This window comes from Paroedura picta, chromosome 4 (assembly GCF_049243985.1).
Source record: "Paroedura picta isolate Pp20150507F chromosome 4, Ppicta_v3.0, whole genome shotgun sequence".
Taxonomy (NCBI): domain Eukaryota; kingdom Metazoa; phylum Chordata; class Lepidosauria; order Squamata; family Gekkonidae; genus Paroedura; species Paroedura picta.
Window position 1 is genome coordinate 40,552,670 of NC_135372.1, and position 21,738 is coordinate 40,574,407.

A 21,738-nucleotide genomic window follows, 5' to 3' on the forward strand; every position below is an offset into this window, starting at 1 on the left:
AATGCACAACTGAGCTTGTGATTTAAATACCACATTTACCCAGGTACCAGTCCCTGGTTTTGTTTGTAAAGTAAATATGCATTGGCTTTTTCTGACAAACATGCAGGATGTACATGTGTTCACTACAACATGTGAATAGGGATATTCATGTGGGGTATGTGATTTTGATGTGTCGGTTGGTGCGTATGCATGAGTTGTGATAGCGGGTGCTCAAGGACTCCGGCCATGAAATATATAACAGAAAGGAACTACAAGAAGGTCAAGAGTTTCTGGGAAATAATTACAGTTTACGCTTTACTTTCATTATTTTAATTCAAAAATATAGCCACTCCTCAGAACCTCCATAAAGCTTGGGTTTTTATCCACTTTGAAATATTCTTCTGTCCTTCCATCCCCCCCTGTCTGCCACCTGTAACCCTTCCTCCACTACAAGATACCCACCTGTAGCCAAAAGCTCCATCGTAGACTGAATCGTTGAGGTAAATCACTGTACCTCCAGGGAGAACCAATTGCTGCCCTGCTGGAGCGCTGTACGAAACCAACCCATCTGTTAAGAAGAAGAGTTGGTTCTTATATGCCGCTTTTCTCTACCCAAAGGAGACTCAAAGTGGATTACATTCGCCGTCCCTTTCCTCTCCCCACAACAGACACCCCGTGAGGTAGGTGAAGCCGAGAGTGCCCTGATATTATTGAAGAAGAGTTGGTTATTATATGCCGCTTTTCTCTACCCGAAGGAGTCTCAGCAGCTTACAATTGCCTTCCCTTTCCTCTCTCCACAACAGACACCCTGTGAGGCTGAGAGAGCCCTTATATCACTGCTCAGTCAGAACAGCTTTATCAGTACCATGAAGAGCCCAAGGTCACCTAGCTGGCTGCATATGGAGGAGCGTGGAATCAACCCTGGCTGGCCAGATTAGAACCAATGCTCTTAACCACTACACCAAGCTGGGACAGAACAGGGTTATTCTTTGTCCATTGCCAGGCTGAAAGCCCTTTAGTCACATGCAACAGTACAACTAGAGTTGCCAGCTCTGAGTTGGGAAATACCTGGAGATTTGGGAGGAGGGGATCCTGAAAAGGATGGGTTTTGGGAAAGGGGGGGATTTCAGCATGATAGAACAACATAGACTAGCGATCCCCTACCTGTGGGCCGTGGACCACATGTGGTCCTTCGACTAATTGGAGGTGGGCCCTGAAGGACACCTTCTCCCCCCCCCCCCGGCCCTTTACTTCATCCCCCCCAGTCCTTTACAACACACTTCATTGTTGTGGCGTGTCTGTATCTTATTTTGAAGGGATGTTTAAACATTACCATAGCGATCAGAGAGCGTTAGGGCAGTGGTTGAGAATAGAGGAGTAAACTACCTGCCCCCCACCGGGCCTCAGTAAAAGGCGTTGAGTGGTCCCCGGGGATAAAAAGGTTGGGGACCACTGCCATAGACCATTTCCCCTGTATTTTCCCTACTGTGCCACTAGAGGGCATTTGAAGGGTTTTTAAGGGTTTTTAAGAGCCTCTTGTGGCGCAGAGTGGTAAGGCAGCAGAAATGCTGTCTGCCCATGAGGCTCGGAGTTCAATCCCAGCATCCGGCTCAAGGTTGACTCAGCCTTCTATCCTTCCGAGGTCGGTAAAATGAGTACCCAGCTTGCTTGCTGGGGAGTAAACGGTAATGACTGGGGAAGGCACTGGAAAACCACCCCGTATTGAGTCTGCCATGAAAACACTGGAGGGCGTCATCCCAAGGGTCAGACATGATCTGGTGCTTGCACAGGGGATACCTTTACCTTTATATTATTATATTCATTACCTGCCCTTTCTATACAGACTCCGGCACTACAGGGTTATACATCTCTATAGGATTGTCAGCTCTGGATTGGGAAATACTTTGAAATTTTAACTTGAATGTCTGTGTATTTTTATACTTGATGTACACCACCATGAGCCAGATTTTGACGGGCAGTAAATAAATCTAATGTTGATGATGATGATGATGTTGCAAAATGACATAGTAGGATTAAATCGACAGCAAACTATACACAGTAATATAGACCACAGTCCCTAAAAATTTATTTATTTTTGTTTATTTTATTTTTCGGCTTTTAGGCCACCCCTCTCCAAAGTGGTCTCGGGACAGCTTACAACAATTCAATAAATAAAACCCCAAGTACAATAAAAATATATAGGCCCTAAAAAATTATTTATTTTAAAATTTGTCGACTAAGCTTTGCTCCGACTGCTAATAATTCTCTGAAAAGCCAGGCACATGGCCAATGGAACTGCTACTTCGGCTAGGAAGGGGGCGAGCAGCCTGGGAAAAATCCCATGGGGCGGGGACTAGGCAGGGGGCCTATCCAACTAACTTTTGTGCAATGTGAGCCTATTGCCTGTTGCCAATGTAGAGCTGGCATGGTGTAATGGTTAGGAGCATGACTTCTAATCTGGTAAGCTGGATTTGATCCCCCGCTTCTCCGCATGCAGCCAGCTGGGTGACCTTGGGCCAGTCACAGCTCTGATAGTGCTGTTCATACAGAGCAGTAATATCAGGGAGTTATTTCCTTCTAGAACTTCCACTGTCTTAGAGCCTATGGCATTCCATAGAGTCCACCCTCTGGAGCTGCCCTTTCTTCCAGGGGAACTCATCTCTGTAGTGTGGAGGTCAGTTGTAATTCCAGGAGAACTCCAGACCCCACCTGGAGGGGAGGAACTGGATAAAGTTGGCCACACAGTCACATGGACATTAACAAGACAATCCCATGTGAGGCAAAAATAACTTATTTCTTAAAGTAATAGCAAAAAGCTTCTTGATTCAGTGAATAGATGTATTTTCTTGAGTATTTTCTTAAAATAGAATGACCGTTCTTCACAAAATGCTTGAAGAAGTAGCTTCACTTCAACAATGACAATTGGTTTCCTTGATAAAGTACCAAAAGCACTTGAACACTATTACTTTAAGAAAGAAATTATTTTTCCCTCACGCAGGATTGTTTGTTAATTCCCACCTGGAGCATGGGAACCCTGATTCAAACTTTGCTTAGCATTGTCATGGGATGCATACCACAATTTTTAGAATTAACTAAAATGCCAAAGTGTGGCTTAGAGCAGGGGTAGTCAACCTGTGGTCCTCCAGATGTTCATGGACTACAATTCTCATGAGGAATTGTAGTCCATAAACATTTGGAGGCCCACAGGTTGACTACCCCTGGCTTAGAGAGATTCTTACTTTGCTTTGTCCTATCTCTGAAGACGCCAGCCAACAGTTACTGGTGAATTTTCAGGGACTAAAACTACCAGATCTTGGCCACATAGCCCGGAAGACCTACAAGAGCCTCCAAATGTCCCTTAATCAGAAAGTGAACTAGATCAGCACCCAGCTGAGTATCAGTGTATGAAAATTCAGTTCATTAGTAGGGCTCACATATAAACATATGCCATTTTCCAGAAAAAACTAAAAGCACTGTGCACATTTAGCTTCTCTTTCAAACTTACAGAACCTCTTTCCTCCTCGGAACGCATCCTTGGACAGGAGAAGTATGTTTGTACTGAAAGACTTGAGGGCACTTTGTGAGAGGCCTCAGGGGTCTAAAAACAGTATATCTGCCTTCCGTGTGCATTGTCCTGTTGGGTCATAGCTAAGGGACTGTGGTACTTACCCAACCAGGCACAACCATAGAGCTCCACTCGGAGGCAGACGTTCGTGGAGTGGTCAGTCACAGGGATAAAGCGAATGAACTGGCCAATTATAGGCGGCTCCAAGTCTTTGAGGACAATGTCGTAAGGGTTTGTGTTTCCATCAGCCACCTGAGGTAAAAAATACACCATCAGCAGGGGAAAAGTTAGGCAGGAAGAAAGCAGGTGTGCCAGCAGTCCCCTTCAAATGGTACGATGGTGTTCAGATGGTATTCTTCTCTTGGTGGCTTCTAACCGATGTGTGTGTAGGATTTTTCCAATTAGCAATCAACTTGCTTCAGTTACAGGTTTAGTTACAGGTTTAATCTTCAGTTACAGGTTTAATCTCACCCGGGGCTTTTCCACATGCCCAATTTACTCTGATTTTCCCGGCATTCAGTCCACAAGCACTGGAATCAGTTCTGCACATCTACCTTCCCTCTGTGTTTCCACAATTGTGGAGTCAGTTTATTTTCTTCCACATGTGCCTTCAATAATCAGGATTTTCAAGGGAGGGGGGGCATCACTGATAGCATCCCAGCACACATATACACATTTTTTAATTTTTTTGTGCATACTTCTATCGTGGATGAATTTTTTTAAAGACTGAAAATGAGCATATTCCAGCCATCAAGAAGAAAACCAAATGAAACATTTCACACAAGGAAAAGGGTAGGGCAAAACTGATTTCCAGAAAAAGACTAGGATAGACGTGGTTTCAAAAAAAAAGGGGGGGGGGGACAAAAAATTAAAGTGAAAATTAAAGGCAAAAACCCCCACATGCAGAAACCAACAGAACTTGCTGCTTAGAGTTGCCAGCCCCCCTCTGGAGGTGTGGGACCTGCCACCCTTGGGCCCCACCACTGTAGTTGATCAGCTGGCCAGTGGGGAACTTAACAGGATCAGGAGGGAGTCCCAGCTGATGCTGCCAGCAGTGTGGCAACATCACATCTGGTATGTACTAGCAGTGACTTCATGATATTGGCAACATCCAAGTGACGATGTTGCATTTGAGCAACAACTCTATGGTAGCAGCCGTTGGGAAGCTGGTATGAGCATGATTTGACTTGAAACTATGGAGTGGGACGAAGAGAGGCTTCTGCCCCCCTTCCCCCAACATGCCATTTATCCAGGCTGAAACAGCTGTGGGGGCAGTAATTTCTCACTACTTATAGCTGAGGATTCTAATCCTCAAAATGCTACTAAGCCATTTCAGGAAAGCAGCTTATGGTGGGGAGAGGCAGATCAGGGGAGCAAACCACCTCACTTCTCTTGAAATCCCCATGCTGGGTTTACCATAAATCAGTGACTTGACGACACATCTGTATGAAGACCCAAGGAGGCCTCCATCGTATTTTGACTATCTCATCATGCTGTTGTTTATCACAGGGCTGCCATTATATTATAAGTGTGTGGGTGTGGAGGGAGAATCAGTACCAACCGGGGCTGCAAAAAGGACACAAATTGACTGCACTGCTGTTACCAGATGGAACCAACCTAGCAGATTTCTTCATCATGGCTCAGATTTCACAAACTAGAACCTGCTTCTATCAGATGAGAAAGCGTCTTCTAAACGTTCTTGAAGCTTTTGCAACAACCCTGTCTGTTTTTAACACCAATGATGGTACCTCTCCAGAGTAACACTCCTTCCACTGCTTTTACCTGCTTCCCGTGCCTGTTCCGCCAGGTGATCCACCGGGCGCCATCCCGGCTGTAGTTAATTTTGTACATCGGAGCAAACTCGTTGCCGTGCCCTCCTGCATGGCGGCCTTGGGTCCCCACCAGCGTGATAAAGTGCAGGGCATGCAAATCAATCTCCAGGAACTCCTTGAGGACGTCTGGCTCCACAGGGGTCTCAGGGCACCAAGCGCCGTCCCCTTCTTCAGAACCCAGCCTGGAGAAATGCAGAGGAGACAGTTCTGTGAATAGGGGCGGTCATGCTCATTGTTCTAGAGCTGAAGGAGATCTTTTACTAAGGCTCCCGGCACAAGGTTGCCCTACCTCATTCTTCTAAGCTCTGAAGTGCTGCACTGCAACACTCTTACCACCATTGGCCCTGCTGCGACGTATAGCACTTTCTTAGTGATAGTCCACTGACACCTAGCATGGTAACTACTGATGCCATGGTAACACCAAAGCATTTCCTGGTGCTCATTTGCTTAGTTTGCAAAACTTTTTCCTCAAAGCAAAAAACCATTCTTCACTTTCTTCCTTCTTATTGGAACAGGAACTACTGTGGAAGAACTAAGGAGAAATCAACTGATGGGCTGATACTGCGTTGAGCAGGGAGTTGGACTAGATGGCCTGTATGGCCCCTTCCAACTCTATGATTCTATGATTCTATGATAACTCAGAGTCTTCAGGAAGGATCCATTCAGAAATCACTGTGAGGATGGGAGGGGATTTTTATTGTTGTTGATTTAATTGTTTTAATTCTGTTGTAAGCCGCCGTGGGCTAGCAGTGCTAGAAACAGCACCCAGAAAGTCTAACAAATGAATAATGAAAATAAATGCTTGGCTTGAAACCACTCAACATTTTGCAATGGTTTCCCATGGCTGACATTTTGTGACTGATACTGCCTCCCATGGCAGCCATTTTGTAGTGATGTCCACTACCATTTCTCAAATCTTTGTATGTGCTCACAGGTTCAATCAACCTTTTTTCTCTACTGATCATGTTTAATGTATTTGTGCTCAAAGATTTAATCTGTACCGCCAACTCCAGCAGAGAGCACCTATCACTGGGGATGATCAATCTTATTGATCCCTATATTTACCTTAGTTAATGGTTGCCTCTGCAAAATGGCTGCCACAAGGGTGCTACCACAAAATGGCAGCCAACACCAAAATGGCTGGGGCCAATTGCAGAAGGTTTGGAGATTCCAAGTCAAGTGTTATCCTACAATGGAGGAGACTGTGCCTGGGTGGGAAAGTGATGCCTCTTGGGTTCTTTAAAGTAACTGCTGTTACAGTGAGAGGGGAGAAAGTTAAGACCAGTTCTTCCCTATGCTGTCCATGGTCACTAGGGATCACTGGTTTAGACTATACTGGTCCATAATACCCAAGATTTTCAGCGATGTCTTTATATAGGTAATTATTTAATACTAGCTGCAAAGCCCTTCCTAAGAACAGGCTTTGAAAGAGCCCCCCCTGCCCCCCCCCCATGCCGCTTAAGGTGGCTTTGGGCCACTCGGACTCTGGAGCTACTTGCAGCCAGATCAAGTGGCGTGGGTGGGGGCTGGCCAGCTCATCAGCAGGCCCAGGACAGAGCTTGTTAGCAGGGCGGAACAATGGATAAGTATGAGCCACCGGTGTGTGTGTATGAGAAATTATAAATAAATTATGTAAGTATCTGATGTTTTCACCCCAGACCATAACTTCTTGTTATATATAGTGCTATGGTAGCTTTTCCAGAATTGAAAAAGACTGCATCTGCAGAGCCTTTAAAGCTGAGGGAAGGCCAGCCTAGGGAAAGACAGGCTCTTTCCTTCACATCTTTTTCCTATTGAAAATTTCTATCCCCTTGCTGAATCTGAAAAATAATCAGGAAACTTGGATTTTCCGCTATTACATATGCCTGCTCTCCTTTATTGTTTGCTGTCCTTACTGCCAAACATTGAGGCCACAAATTTCCCCTTCAAAGGACCGTGAAGTTCACATTGCTGCTCTCTGGAATCAAACAGTTCTGCCTGATTTGTTAATCTACATCTGTCTAACAGAGGCACATTGCATGTAATTCATCTTGCACCTGGAAAGGTTTCCTGAATGGGTGGGAGTTAATTAATGTTTTATATATTTTATAGGTGATATGACCATACATGGTCATGTCAACCCATCTCACTTCCCAAAATGGCCAGCGATGGGCCTAGAGAGGATGGGAAGGGGGCCTGAGTGGGCGTGTAGACAGTGATACTTCTCAACCATATTCTGCATAATCCTGCCACTTCTAGGGTTAAATAATGTTTCAGGGGTTCCTCAACAGTAAAAAAAAAGTTGAGAAAGGCTGGTGTAGAGAAAGTGACCAGTAAATTATTTTCTCTCTGTCATAGCACATTTCAATTCAGGTTAACCTAATGAAATTGGCAGTAGATTCAAGGGGAAGTGCTTTTTCAAACAATTTATGACGAACTACTGGGATTTGTGGGCTGAAAATGCGACAATGACCACTGGCTCTGTTGGATTTAAGGAGGAGAGGGGCTCAGACAAACCTATCAATCTATCTATCTGTATCCTGCCACTCCCACACAGAGGCTTGTGGCAGGTAACAATTAGTTCACAGTAAAAATGCCTAAAACAATAAAACCCAACAATCTACACATAATCCCCTTAATTAAATCGAGTAAAATCTCACCCTTGGTGGAGACAATAAAACCCTCCCCCTCCCTACAGGCTTCATAGTAAAAAACCTCAGTGGGGGACACAATAAGGGGGTAGCCCAATGACCTGGCTTGCTCAGGGAGGGGCCCAGATCTAATTGCCCCAGCCTCAACCGAAGACTTGGAGGAAGAGCTCTGTCTTACAGGTCCTGTGCAACCAAGACAGCTCTGTCAGGGCCCTCAGCTCTCCTGGGAGCTCCTTCTACCAGGTCAGGGCCAGGACCAAAAGGCCCTGGCCTGGGTCAAGGCCAGGCGAACCTCCCTCAGTCCAGGGATATCCATGGGGGGTAGCTCTATCAGTGTCATTTCACAATGGTGGCTGAATGGGCCCTACATTTCATAGGCAGTATACTTCCAAATTCTAGTTACTGAGGCACAAACTGTGGGCCATTCCGCACTCGTTCAAAATTGTACAATGGTTGCAAATTGAAATCGCTACTGTTTTGCTGTTATGCACAATGTTGTTGACATCTGCAACACTCCTGAAACCGATCCGCAAAAAGCGCTTCATTGTAGCGCTTTCAGGTAAATCCCAAAAAGTGGATTCACCCTCCGGAAAGCGCTACACTCTTGCAACCAATCTGCAACACTAGCGGGAAAGTTCTGTGCGTTACCATTGTTGCGGTTTCTGCAAAGTCCCTCCCCCTAGCTCTCTCCTCTGATCTTCCGGCGAAGCGATCGCCATTTTTTTTTCTTGGAGCGAGAGGAGATCAACGCACCGGCAAGCCTTCGTTTACCCAGCGAGGCTTCCCTGCCTGCAGTCCCTCCCCAGAGCTGTTTAAAGTCACCAAGCACCAAGCAACACACAGCCCCGTTTGCTGGTTTATTTTCCCTTTATTTTTCACTCTATTTTCGGCCAAAAATCGTGCGGGGGGGGTATTATTTTTTTCCACTCGGGGGGATCGTGGCAATGATGAAACGGCAGCTCAAACACCACCTGCTAGCTAGATGGGTCTCTCCGTTGCAACGAATCAACGCAGATTCGTTGCAACATGTGTGTGTGTGTGTTTTTTTAAACCTTCCTTAAAGGGAAAGGGGCTTTTTGGGAGCATGATAATGGCCGCCCATTGGCTGCTTGACGGCCAGGGGCGGGACAAAGCTTGGCAATAGCGATTCCTGGCTAGGGATTTTTGCCGAGACCGGAAACCTGTGGGAAACGATAGAAACGCAACTGGATTCCACTACAAAGGCAGGTATGCATAACGACGAGTTCCACTATTTAAAATGGCGTTTTTTCATTCTGCAACCAATTTGCTACATCTTGGTGCGGAATGACTCTGTGTGTGGGCTTTCCAGAAGCATCTGGCTAGTCGCCAATGGAAACCAGAAAGTGTACTAGACAGATCTTTGGCGTGGTCCAACAGGACTCTTCTTTATGTTCTAGAACAGAGACAAGAAATGTCCTGTTAAAAAACGGATGAAAAGAGAGATGCAGACTTCCTAAGGCTGCCTAGAAATGTAGCCTGGATGGCTTCCTAAATCTAGTAGTATGGGGGTATTGCTGCCCTTATAACAATGGCAGGAAAATGCACCATACAAATGTTCTAACACACCTCTCTTTGTTGTCTTAGGACTACTGGACATGTTCAAAGCCTGAAAACTGCCCTGAAACCAGCTTGGGGTCCGCGGGTATGGGCTCAAGCAAGGGATTGAAGCTGCCTGTAAATCTTCTTGATGGTAGATGTAGAACCAGTTCCAACTTTTGGAGGGTCCCAATAGGAAGGGTACACAGCCTATGAGAGATACACAGCCAATGCAATCTCTTGCATTGTCAGAGGGGACTGTGGGGCTCATTTTCTGTCTATTTAGGGACTGGACTGGTGGAGATGGTATGTGTGCCACTGAATTGTTAGGCCTAATACTTGAGAAAATCTAGATTGCAGTCCTGGTTCTGAGTCAATGTGTTCCTGGCAGCAGCTCGGCTGTCAACCTGAGAAGCCAGAGATGGATACAGAAGGGACAAATTACTTTGCTGGCCACTCTGCTGTGAAACCCTTCCCAAAGGAGCAGAGCCAGAGAGCTGTGCTTCACAAAGGGCAAAGTCAAGGGAAATAATAGTTATTCAGAAAAAAAAAGATGAAAAGGAAGAGAGAGAAAATACACTGCTCTTGTTAAGTTTAGATCCATCGGTCTGGCTTTGGTGCAGATATGGGTGCATCCAGTTCTCACCTTCCGTATTTAGCAGCTGTGGATTCGGACCACTGGCTGGAAGCAGAAATGTCCTCATCTGGGATGTGCCCACCTGACATGCCCAGTGGGTAGCGGCAGACAGCTGCAAAGAAAGAGAAGACAATAATTTACCCAACATTGGATTTTAACAGATTCTAAAATCACAAACACAGGCCAAATGGCCTAGACTAAATGCATCTTGGCACACAGACTTCTTCAGTGGTCAGGTATACCTAAGTATACATAATCTGTAAAATACACAGGCTCCAGACATATAAGGCATGTTATCAAATATGGAAAAGGATAGAAATAGTGATCTGTGACACTACGGCTAGGTTTGAATTGTAGAGGCCTACATATCTATTGCTGTAGGCCCTGGTTTGAAGCAGTTGTATTAAGATGGTGACTCTATATGAACCTTCCTTCCATATTTTTGTTTGTTTGCTTGTTCACTGTTTTTTTCGTCTGTTCAAAAAAGCTTGCTCCCAGAAAGGGATGCTTTCAAGCATGCATTTGCTGAGGGGAACAGAAATGCAGTGTGTAAGGTGGGCTTGGCTGCAGCTTGAGTTGTGTTGGTCAGAAAGAGCTTTAGGATTTCAAGCTCAAGGAGGAAAGCCTCAAAAGGAGAGCCACTTTCAACACCAGCCAAAGTTGAAGAGGGCTTTTTTATACACTTTTCCCTACCCAAAGAAGCACCAATGTGGCTTGCGAACTCCTTTCCCTTCCTTTCCCACAACAGACACCCTGAGAGGTAGGTGGTGCTGAGAGAACCTAGTTCTCCAGATTAGAGTCCGCTGCTCTTAACCACTACACCAAGTTGGCTCTCGGGTGGTATATAGACATACCTTATGCCTCCTCACCCACCCCACTCCACATCCTGCTTTTGTGGTTATCAAACAAACCAACAGGGAGAGATCAAGTTAGTGAGGAAATTTTCCAGGCCGAGACTTAAAATAGTGGGGAAAACTCTGCTTGCTGTTTTTTGTGTGGAATGCGTGAGTTCCCATCTAACTCCATTTTAGGCCAAAATGACTACAGTTGCAATATATCTAGAGGTAGGGTTGCCAGATCTCCCCTGGCAAACTGCAGGAGAAAGGAGGTTAGGGCTGCCAGATTCAGGCTGGGAAACCCCTGCACACTTTCCACACCGGGAATGGCGCAATGGCCATCTTAATGCTTGGCATTCCGTGCAAAAATATTGTGGTTCAGGTGCAGTGCCAAATGCACTTCCTGTTTGCTGCGCATTTCGGAAATGATGCTATAACTGTCCTCTGAGAGTAAATTCAGGGTTACCTAAAGTGAAAGGTCAAAATTCATGCTGGCTTCTCCACTGTTTCCCACCTCAAATGATGATATTTGAGATCCAACCAATGCTCTGAGATCCAACCAATGATATTTGAGATCCAACCAGCCTACCACCTCCTCTTTTCTCTTCCCACCTCCTCTGTATTTTTCAAAATTTTTGATCATGATCATGTTACAACACGATTCTGAAGTAGTACAAGCACAAGACACACACCGCTTCCCCCTCCAGCAGGATTAAGTATTCAACAACGCTCTTTATCAGTTTCATGGAGGGAAAGGAGGATAATTTCATGCAATATCCTCCCAGGGCTTACTTCAAGTACAAAAAGTACATTACAATGTAGGAGCGTCATAACACCATAACAGGATTTTTTATACACTCTATGGGGGAGAGAGGGAAGGCAATTAAGAGCACAATATACCTGATTGGAGGGGTGCACCTAAAAGAAAGGTCAAAGGCACCATTTTTTCCAAGTTGTCTGCTAATTGGCATTGCTCCTGAGAAGGCTTTGGGGGAGAGGGGAGTGAGCTGCATAGCAGATGGAAGAGGGGAGAATTTGGACACCTTTCCCATGGGAGGGGAAGGAAGGGGGAGAGGATTTTTAGACGTCTTATATTTTTGTGCCCTCTCATGCATCCTGCTTGTTATGGGTGAAAAGGGAGGGGGATTGTTCCTGTTTTGATTACATTAGGACATGATTGCATCATTGCACATGTTCAGCATTAAATATAGTGAAGGGAGGCAAAGCAGAACGGTCCACACTCCCAATGGAATGCGACAGCAAACAATAAACGCTCTCTCAAAAAAAATAGTGAAGTAGTTAGGTTTGGAATGTATAACGCCATATTGTTTGGCATGTTTAGTTTTTGTACTAGAGAGTGCTCCAAAGGGTCAGGTGGGCAGAATGTGCTATAACCCCACCGTTCAGTCCAACAATTCTGACCGTTTTGCACGACCAGGCAATGTATGCCTCTCACTATCCCATTTTTCACTTCTCACAATATGTGCAAAACTGGATTATATAAGTCTGTGCAAATACACTGTCACCCATTAGGGAGGCCAGGTGTCATATCTGCGCTGAGAAGCACTTGGCGATTTGGGGATGGAACCCGAAGAGGACGGGGACTTCAGTGAGATACAGTGTCATAGCATCCATCTTCCAAAGCATCTATTTTCTCCAGGGGAACTGATCTCTGTAGCCTGAAAATGAGCTGTAATTATGCAGGATCTTCAGGACCCACCTGGAAGCTGGCATTCCTATCCCCAATGAACGTGGCATCAATTAACATGATTAACTCACCCAGAAATGCCTGCATACCTGCACCTAAGATTAAGCAAAAAAGGGACAACGGAATGGAGCGGTTTTGCACGCCCATTTCCCAGAGCTTTCTCCCTAGTGGAAAAATCCGAGTGCCTTGGGTGTGCAATTGGTTTGATTTGCAAGAGGCTGCTGGGGGAGCTTCGGCAGGCCCAGCACAGCTACCTGAGTGTTACTTTTCTTCACGATCAGCTGCCAAGAAAGCTTCTCAAAGAGCTGCTTGTTCCTCAGTGTTTACTGTCTGACCGCTGGCCCCAGCCCATAAAACCATGTCCGTAGCTTACCTGGAAGCTACTTCCTAGCAAACGGAGCCACATCAGCTAAAGTGCGGCAAGGAAGATGCTGCCACAGTCTGAATCCCTCACACAGACAAAAGAATATTCCAACACATTTCATACAGGTCATTTCATATGGGCATTCAACAAAGGTATCATTGGAACAGACTTAAAGAAAAACAGCCAGCATACAAAACTCCACTAAAAGCTAAGCTACATAAGAATTGGAATATCATCAATCCAGACTCCTAACTTGGCTATCTTTCCTTTAAAGAAGAAGAAAAAGAGTTGGTTCTTATATGCCACTTTTCTCTACCCATAGGAGTCTCAAAGTGGCTTACAGTCGCCTTCCCTTTCCTCTCCCCACAACAGACACCCTGTGAGGGAGGGGAGGCTGAGAGAGCCCTGATATCACTGCTTGGTCAGAACAGCTTTATCAGTGGTGTGGAGAGCCCAAGGTCACCCAGCTGGCTGCATGTGGGGGAATGCAGAATCGAACCCGGCTCACCAGATTAGAAGTCCGCACTCCTTACCACTACACCAAACTGGCACTTCCAAGAGGTTAAAATCTTTACGAAAGCAGCGGTGCCACTTTTCCTGATCCCACCAAAAACTACCATAACCTGGGAAAACAAAAGCATGAGACTTCCCTATCCTGGCTCAAAGCAGCAGTGCTGGGGAAATGACATAGGGAAGTCTTTTAATGGGTATTTTAATGGGGCTATTGTGACCCGCCACGAGCCTACGGGGAGTGGCGGGAAATAAATCTAATTAATAACAACAACAACAACAACCTGCATCATAGCACTGCAGCCCCAAACCAAATCGCATTGCCTTGCTGTCACTTTTTAATGCCCGAGACAACGATGGGAAACGTGATCCTAGATCTCCCATGTCATGTATAATGTCACCCAGTCAAGTACATGGTGATAGGATTTCTAGACTTCAGGGGCTTAGAGATCTCCAAGAATTATAACTGATCATGAGGCCATAGAGATCAGTTACCCTGGAAATAATGGCTGCTTTAGACAACAAACTCCCTGGCATTATGTCCTGAGGAGGCCCATCCCCTCCCCAAACCCTGCCCTCCACGATCCACCCACAAAACCTGCAGAAAGATGTTGTGACCACAAATATGCCACGTGTGGAATCAGAAGTCAAAAGATAGTTTTGTCACCTTCCCTTACATATTTGGACCACAATGGTTTATTAAAAAGCATATTTACACACATATACACACGTACTCCAGTAGAAACAATAACACCACAGACCAGCAACACCTCGATTAAAACAGAGTAGCTGACGGCCACAATGATAGTTTATACAGAAAGCAAAAAAAAGTAAATGAAGAAAAACCTAGTACACAGTCCTATTTTCATTTTCCCCACTTTGACTCAAGACAAATTACAAATAATTTTTTTTATAAATGTTCAGACGGCATGAGACCTCCAAAAAATAATGCGGTAGGGCCTAGGATTACAGAGCTGGAAAACAATGGAAGAGTTGATCTTTATACTCTACTTTTCACTACCTAAAGGAGCCTCAAAGCAACTTACAATCGCCTTCCCTTCCTTTCCCCACAATAGACACTCTGGGAGGTAGGTGAGGCTGAGAGAGCTCTGAGAGTACAAGAACAGCACTAAGCGAACTGTGACTACCCCAAGGTCACTCAGTTGTCTGTATGTGGAGGAGGAGGGAATCAAACCCGGTTCTCCAGATCAGAAGCTGCCACTCTTAATCACTACATCAAGATGGCTCCCTTCCCCCACAAAAAATTAAGAAGCTTATATTCTCTCCTGAATGCAATACATCCATTGGTAATCCAATACAGCAGTGGTCCTGAATCTTTTTATCACTGGGGACCGTTCAATGCTTGACAATTTTACTGAGGCCCGGGGGACGTTGCCATTGCTGCCTGAGCCCCTGCTCCACTTGCTTTCTCGTCGGTGCCCCTGACTTCCTGCTGCCCGCTGGAGGGTGCTGCCAGCAGCAGCTGCGCAGTGCCACGCCAAGGGGGAGCCCCAGCCATGGCGGCCGCTGGAGAGCACCAAACGTGAGCTGGCGGCAGAGTGGCAGGGCAGCCCCCGAGGCAGCAGCCGGGGAGGAGCTGCGGCCCGGTACTGACTGAACTACGAACCGGCACCAGTCCCCGGATCGGGGGTTGGGGACCACTGCAATACAGAATTACTGGCAATAACTGAGTATGCTGGATTGTGCTGCTACAAAGAGAAGAAGCAGGTGGGTGAATATAATTCACACGGCCTCGCATACGTTTCTGCCTGCCTCTTGGAAGCTAACAAAGGGCCATGCCCTTACTACACTTAAAAGACAGCATTGGAGAGGCAAAAACCTACGTCTGATTAATCCAGGCTTTCTCAACCAGGGTTTTGTGAAACCCTGGGTTTCTTGATGGCCCTGGCCCACCTGCATGGGTGGGAATTTTTGCGTTCTATGAGTTCTATGAAAATTTTTGTTGCTCCATATAGATCAAATTTTTAATCAAGACCCCCCCTCCGGTCAATGGTGTCCCACTTTACCAGTGTTAAAATCTGGTCACCTTAAGCCTTAACTTGTTCTGCTAACTCAACAGTGGATTTGAAGGCCCTCTCCAGTATTAGAAGCAAATTTAGGGGAAGATAATTTTAAGCCCCCAAAGTGCTTCTGACTGGGGCATGTAGAATATACCAGACACAAGACCAATTTAGCCATAATCGCCTTTCAGAAAAGTGGTTGTGGAGAATGCTGAAGGAGACTCACAGAACTACAAATCCCAGAGTTCTTGAGGCACAGTTAAAGCCCATAGCAAAATATTCTGCAAAATCTGAGACCTGGGTGTCTGCTGAAGGCAAGCGTTTTTTTATAAAAAACCTCAATATACACAGTCCAAGTATTCATCCATCACTTTGCGGGGCGGGGAGAGACTTTAAAGAAGCCAACAAGTTTTTTTCCCCCTAACTTCAAACTCATACCGGATGGAATAACTGAAAACAAAGCTGATTCAGGGATTTCCGTCTACAAAGGGCTGGTATTACACACAATCCAAATGTGCTTTGCTTCTCAGGGATGAGGGGCCCTCTTCAAGGGAAAATTGGGACTGAAATATATCAGGAGCCTATTTGCCATGTGGTATTCAAAGTGGGTGGACAGGGCAGGCAGCTTCAAATCAGAAAGAGGTTTCTCAGACAGTATTGCTGAAAGGAATACGGTTGAGGAAGGATAGACAAGGCCCAAACAGAGGGAATGAAGGTGCTCTGCAGGTCAATCTTTGAGAGATTTATTCAGAAGTTAGTCGGAGGTCAAAGCAACTAACTCCCAAATTAACAAGCACAGGAAATTTTACACCGGAAGGAAAGAAAAATAAAGTACGCACACATACATCTAGGGTGGATCTTGCTATCTCTCTAAGTAGCAGTTTTATAACAAAGGGACTTCAAGAATAGAAATTGCTGAGCTGCAAGTTATTTCAACATTCAACTCAATGGACTACCCTGGGCTAAATAGGGATATTGGTTTCCTGTTGCACGACATATGATAACCTCATCCAGCCCTTATATCTGCTTTCCTAACAATTCTCCAGAAAGGTCATGCTTTGTCTTCATTTTATTTTATTTCTTATTTGGGACACAGAATCAAATAGTGGATTTAATGAATAGTAGAAAATATTGCAATTTAGTATGTAAGAGTGAAATTTAATTCTCAGGTCTGAGGACAGAACTCTGCACGACCAGTCACTTGTGGAGATACCTCCATGCTTGGATGGACATGACTGGAGTGTATTGACAGGTTCTCTTTTAATTACTTTCAGGTTCCACAATTGGGAATGTATCTGTCCATTAATCTTTAATCTTTACATTTTTATTCCCTTTACTATGTTTTCTTCCCAGACTTGAACCCTGATAAACTTAGCTTATTATTTCTGTAAGACCCTTGTATTTGAGAATCATTTTCAATATGCTTCATTATGCTGGGTACTGATCCATGACCCAATTTATATATGTGGTCTTGTAACTCTCATGTCATTGTCTGACGAAGTGTGCCGTGAACATGAAAGCATACACAAATCACAGTTGGTCAAAGGTGCCATTGGACTCAAACTTTATTTTGCTACTTCAGACTAACACAGCTACCCACTAGAACAGTGGTTCTCAACCTTCCTAATGCTGTGACACTTAAATACAGTTCCTCATGTTGGGGTGACCCCCAACCATACAATTATGCAAGTGTTCTTTCACAGAAATTAAACCAAAACTGACCAATGGCGTGAAGATCCATTGTTCATGATTAAATATAAATTGGTGGGCACCTTCAGGAGGAACAGCAACAGCGGCAGCACACACACACACAACCGCCAAGCTGCTCACCCTGCCATGATCCATGTGAAAGGGCCGTTCGCCCCCAAAGGGGTCCTGACTCCCGACCCCCAGGTTGAGAACCACTGCACTAGAATCTCTCCCCCCCCCCCCCCAATGCATTCTCAACCAAACTATTTGGCAGAAGATCTGAACCTAGCCAAACATGAGGTACAGAGGGTGCAGTTTGGAAAGAGCTAATGAGGAAAGGATGTTTAACTCTTTCTCCTTCTAAAATTTCTTCCTTATCTGGTGTGGCAAGGAGGAAAAAAATTTGGAGAGGAAAGAGGGACTAATCCCCCCCCCCCATGTGCCACCACTATGCATCTGCTCTACTGCCAGGCCTTCGGTTGGGGCTGATGAAAGGTGAACATCAAACTTCTATTCCCCCCCCCCCACACACACACACATCGCCTTCCCTTACACTACTATACGCCTCCTTCTACAGAAAATCCAGACCACCGTCTGTCTTGAAAGACAGCAGGAGTTTGATTCTGTGAATGTTGACTCTGGATGCATTTTCTGCTACAAGTCATTTTTATTGTTATTTTAAATTGATTTAAATTAATGTTAAAATTTTGATGATTTATATATATATATATATCACTGTTGTACACCACCCATAGCCAGTTTACCATGATGGGCAGTATATAAATCAAATAAATAAATCTACATTTGCAAATAAACGTTTGGGGTAGTGAGGTCTTTGAAAGTCATAAGGATCAGAATGCTACGGATAAGGCAGATACAGACAGACATATGCATACATACATACCACATATAGAGATGATAGAGTGAAAGACAGAGACAGAGATCTTCTGAGTAGTCAGCAGTGTGATACATCAATCCAGAATAAGCACTGAGACAACACAGCCACTTCACTGACTCTCACGGAAGGAAGATACCCGCGGGTATGGGCTCAAAAGGTACCACATTTGCCAACTGGTACAACGTAAGCCAGCAATGTAGCAACGTACAGGAGAACAGGACTGGGTATTACCTAGTAATCAACAGCCACACCATAAAAAACTTCATATCTATGCCTTACCCAGACTTTCAGCATGTATTTTTCAAACAGCAAGATGTATTAGAAACTATTTTTGGAAAGGATTTTTTTTCTCAAAATAATTACTGCAATGGATGCTGTTAAAAATAATCCCACTGGTCATACCTAAGCAAAAGAAAGTCAGCACTGTGGAGCATTTGCAATGTTGGACTAGGATCCTGGAGTCCCCACTACAAATCCCCACTCTGCCATGTGAGCTTGCTGGGTGACTTCACAGGGTCGTTGTGAGGATAAAAACGGCAGAGAGACCAATGTTTTGGGGGCCCATTTGAGAAAAAAGGCAGTATATCTGAAGCAAATAAGCATACTGAAGTCTTCCATATGTCCATATGAGCTCATGGGAATTATAGACCATGGACATCTGGAGGGCCGCAGTTTGACTACCCCTGGCATAGATCTTCTCCTTCAAAGATATATCTTTCACCTCTCTTTGCACTGTACATTTTCCACTAGAAGAGTTGGGGCCATTCCGCACTAGGATCTATCTAGCAAATTGGTTGCGGAACGAAAAAACGCCATTTTAAATAGTGGAATTCGTCGTTATGCATACCTGCCTTTGTAGTGGAATCCAGTTGCGTTTCTATCGTTTCCCACAGGTTTCTGGTCTCGGCAAAAATCGCTAGCGAGGAAGCGCTATTGCCGAGCTTTGTCCCGCCCCTGGCCATCAAGCAGCCAATGGGCGGCCATTATCATGCTCCCAAAAAGCCCCTTTCTCTTTAAGGAAGATTTTTAAAAAACACATGTTGCAACGAATCTGCGTTGATTCGTTGCAACGGAGAGACCCATCTAGCTAGCAGGTGGTGTTTGAGCTGCCGTTTCATCGTTGCCACGTTCCCCCCGAGTGAACCCCCCCCCCGCACGGGCACAATTTTCGGCCAAAAATAGAGTGAAAAATAAAGGGAAAATAAACCAGCAAATGGGGCTGTGTGTTGCTTGGTGCTTGGTGACTTAAAACAACTCTGGGGAGGGACTGCAGCCAGGGAAGCCTCGCTGGGTAAACGAAGGCTCGCCGGTGCGTTGATCTCCGCTCGCTCCGAGAAACAAAAATGGCGATCGCTTCGCCGGAAGATCAGAGGAGAAAGCTAGTGGGAGGGACTTTGCAGAAACCGCAACAATGGTAACGCACAGAACTTTCCCGCTAGTGTTGCAGATTGGTTACAAGAGTGTAGCACTTTCCAGAGGGTGAATCCACTTTTTGGGATTTCCCTGAAAGCACTACAACGAAGCACTTTTTGCGGATTGGTTTCAGGAGTGTTGCAAATTGTCAACGACGTTGTGCATAACAGCAAAATAGTAGCGATTTCAATTTGTAACCATTGTGCAATTTTGAACGAGTGCGGAATGGCCCTTGGTTTTCTCTATCTGAAGGAGTCTTAAAGCAGTTCACAATCACCTTCCCTTCCTCTCTCCACAACAGACACCCTGTGAAGTAGGTGAGGCTGAGAGAGCCTGGATGGGACAAGTGAAACATGGAATAGATTATTCACAAAGTTTGCTGGGGCAATGAGGAAACACTGTCAGAAGCAGAAGGCAGGAGAGAGGTGCTGTTGGAATTTTACTAATTGCTATCGGTTCCAAACTCCACCTTATTTGGAAATAACAACAAATGGTCCAACTCTAACAGAATTATTTTCAGCTCATGAACCTGAGTCAGACCATTGAGGTCTGTAGGTTGGTACTGTCTCCTCTGACTGGCAGCAGTTTTGAAGCATCTCAGGTTGAGGTATTTCACATCCCTTGCTATCTGATCCTTTTAGAAAAAGAATAGTTGGTTCTTATATGCTGCTTTTTTAAACCTGATGGACTGTTTACACACTGGGAACTTCACTGCCCTAGCTCCTGTGCAGGAGCACAAATCGGGGGCAGATGAGGTGTACTGGGCCAAACGCTCCCCCATGTGGGTGCAGGAAGAGGTGAGGCAACCCGCTACGACTAAAACTCCAGCCTGCAGCCAGGCATGAAACCTCCAGTGTGTAAACAGTCATGGTGTCTCCAAGAGACTTGCCTTCCTTTTCCTCTCCCCACAACAGACATCCTGTGAGGGAGGGGAGGCTGAGCGAGCCCTGATATTACTGAAGAAGGTTGGTTCTTATATGCCGCTTTTTCCTATCCAAAGGCGTCTCAAAGTGGCTTACAGTCACCTTCCCTTTCCTCTCTCCACAACAGACACCCCGTGAGGGAGGTGAGGCTGAGAGAGCCCTGATATCACTGCTCGGTCAGAATAATTTTATCAGTGCCGTGGCGAGCCCAAGGTCACCAGCTGACTGCATGTGGGGGAGTGCAGAATCCCCCCTCATCATGCATGCACAATTTTTTTTAATTAAACACAGCAAAGATGCCACTTAACACAGCCAATACCAAAAACCATGCCACAGGTTTCATCCAGATTCACCCTGCTGCAGAAAGACTGGCACAGACTTGAGGAATCCCTTGGGGATGCAACTCAAGGGGGGAGTGGGAAAGAAGCGCATACTGTAGAAATAACCTCTGTCCCTAGCAAATGGCAAATTTATCCCTTACCTGGATTGACCTGGGCTTTCATAGGACTTGGGATATCCAGCAGCACCAGTAGAGCAATTAACGCCCAGGTGGGAGTTAGCATCTTGGGACACCTTTATGACTCTGGTACCTACAGTAAGAACCTGGAGAAAGAAAGAGACACACTCAGGATACATTGTTAAGTTTTACACACTAAGCAAGCCTGGCTCAAGGATTTTTGCAATTTAGAAAACCTAATTTAGGGACAAATTTTCACAATTTAGATTGGGCCTACAGCCTACAACACCGGGGAAGAAGTGGCTCCCACCTTGCCCCCTGCACTATTTCCCTGACCCTGAAATGACCTTGGGAAGGCATTTTTTGCCCCTTCTCTACCTGCTCTGTGGTCCTAATCCGAATTGGACCCTGACATGCTTGGAAACTCAGTTCCCAGAAGACCATTCACTGTTGCAAATAATCATTAAAGTGCATTATCCCACTGTGACCCTTTCGGCCCTTACAGCTTAGTTTCAATTATTGGAGAAGTCAGGTCAATATGCCTTTAAATCAAATCCTGTTCCTGCTCTCTGCACCTTTCATTTTAATCCACTTTCCTTGGGGATTAGCAGAGTATGTGTTCTGCATTCCAATGAGAAAAAGCAGAAATAAATACAAATTCTTCTCTGTAGTTACTTTTAGGTTGCCATTTCAGCAGGCCATTAAATCCTCATGTCACT

The 21,738-nt window shown here is 45.3% G+C and overlaps 1 protein-coding gene across 1 annotated transcript in view; it reads right to left on the minus strand.

Moving 5' to 3' along the window:
* DDR2 (discoidin domain receptor tyrosine kinase 2) overlaps positions 1-21,738 on the minus strand; it is a 59,858-nt gene that overhangs the window by 28,311 nt on the left and 9,809 nt on the right. The window contains exons 2-6 of the mRNA XM_077332573.1: positions 21,044-21,165; positions 10,210-10,312; positions 5,327-5,558; positions 3,649-3,796; positions 442-547 (exon numbers count right to left, since the gene is read on the minus strand). Of these exons, the coding sequence (XP_077188688.1) occupies positions 442-547; positions 3,649-3,796; positions 5,327-5,558; positions 10,210-10,312; positions 21,044-21,125 (671 nt within the window). The 5' untranslated portion in view covers positions 21,126-21,165. The remainder of the gene's footprint in view (positions 1-441; positions 548-3,648; positions 3,797-5,326; positions 5,559-10,209; positions 10,313-21,043; positions 21,166-21,738) is intronic.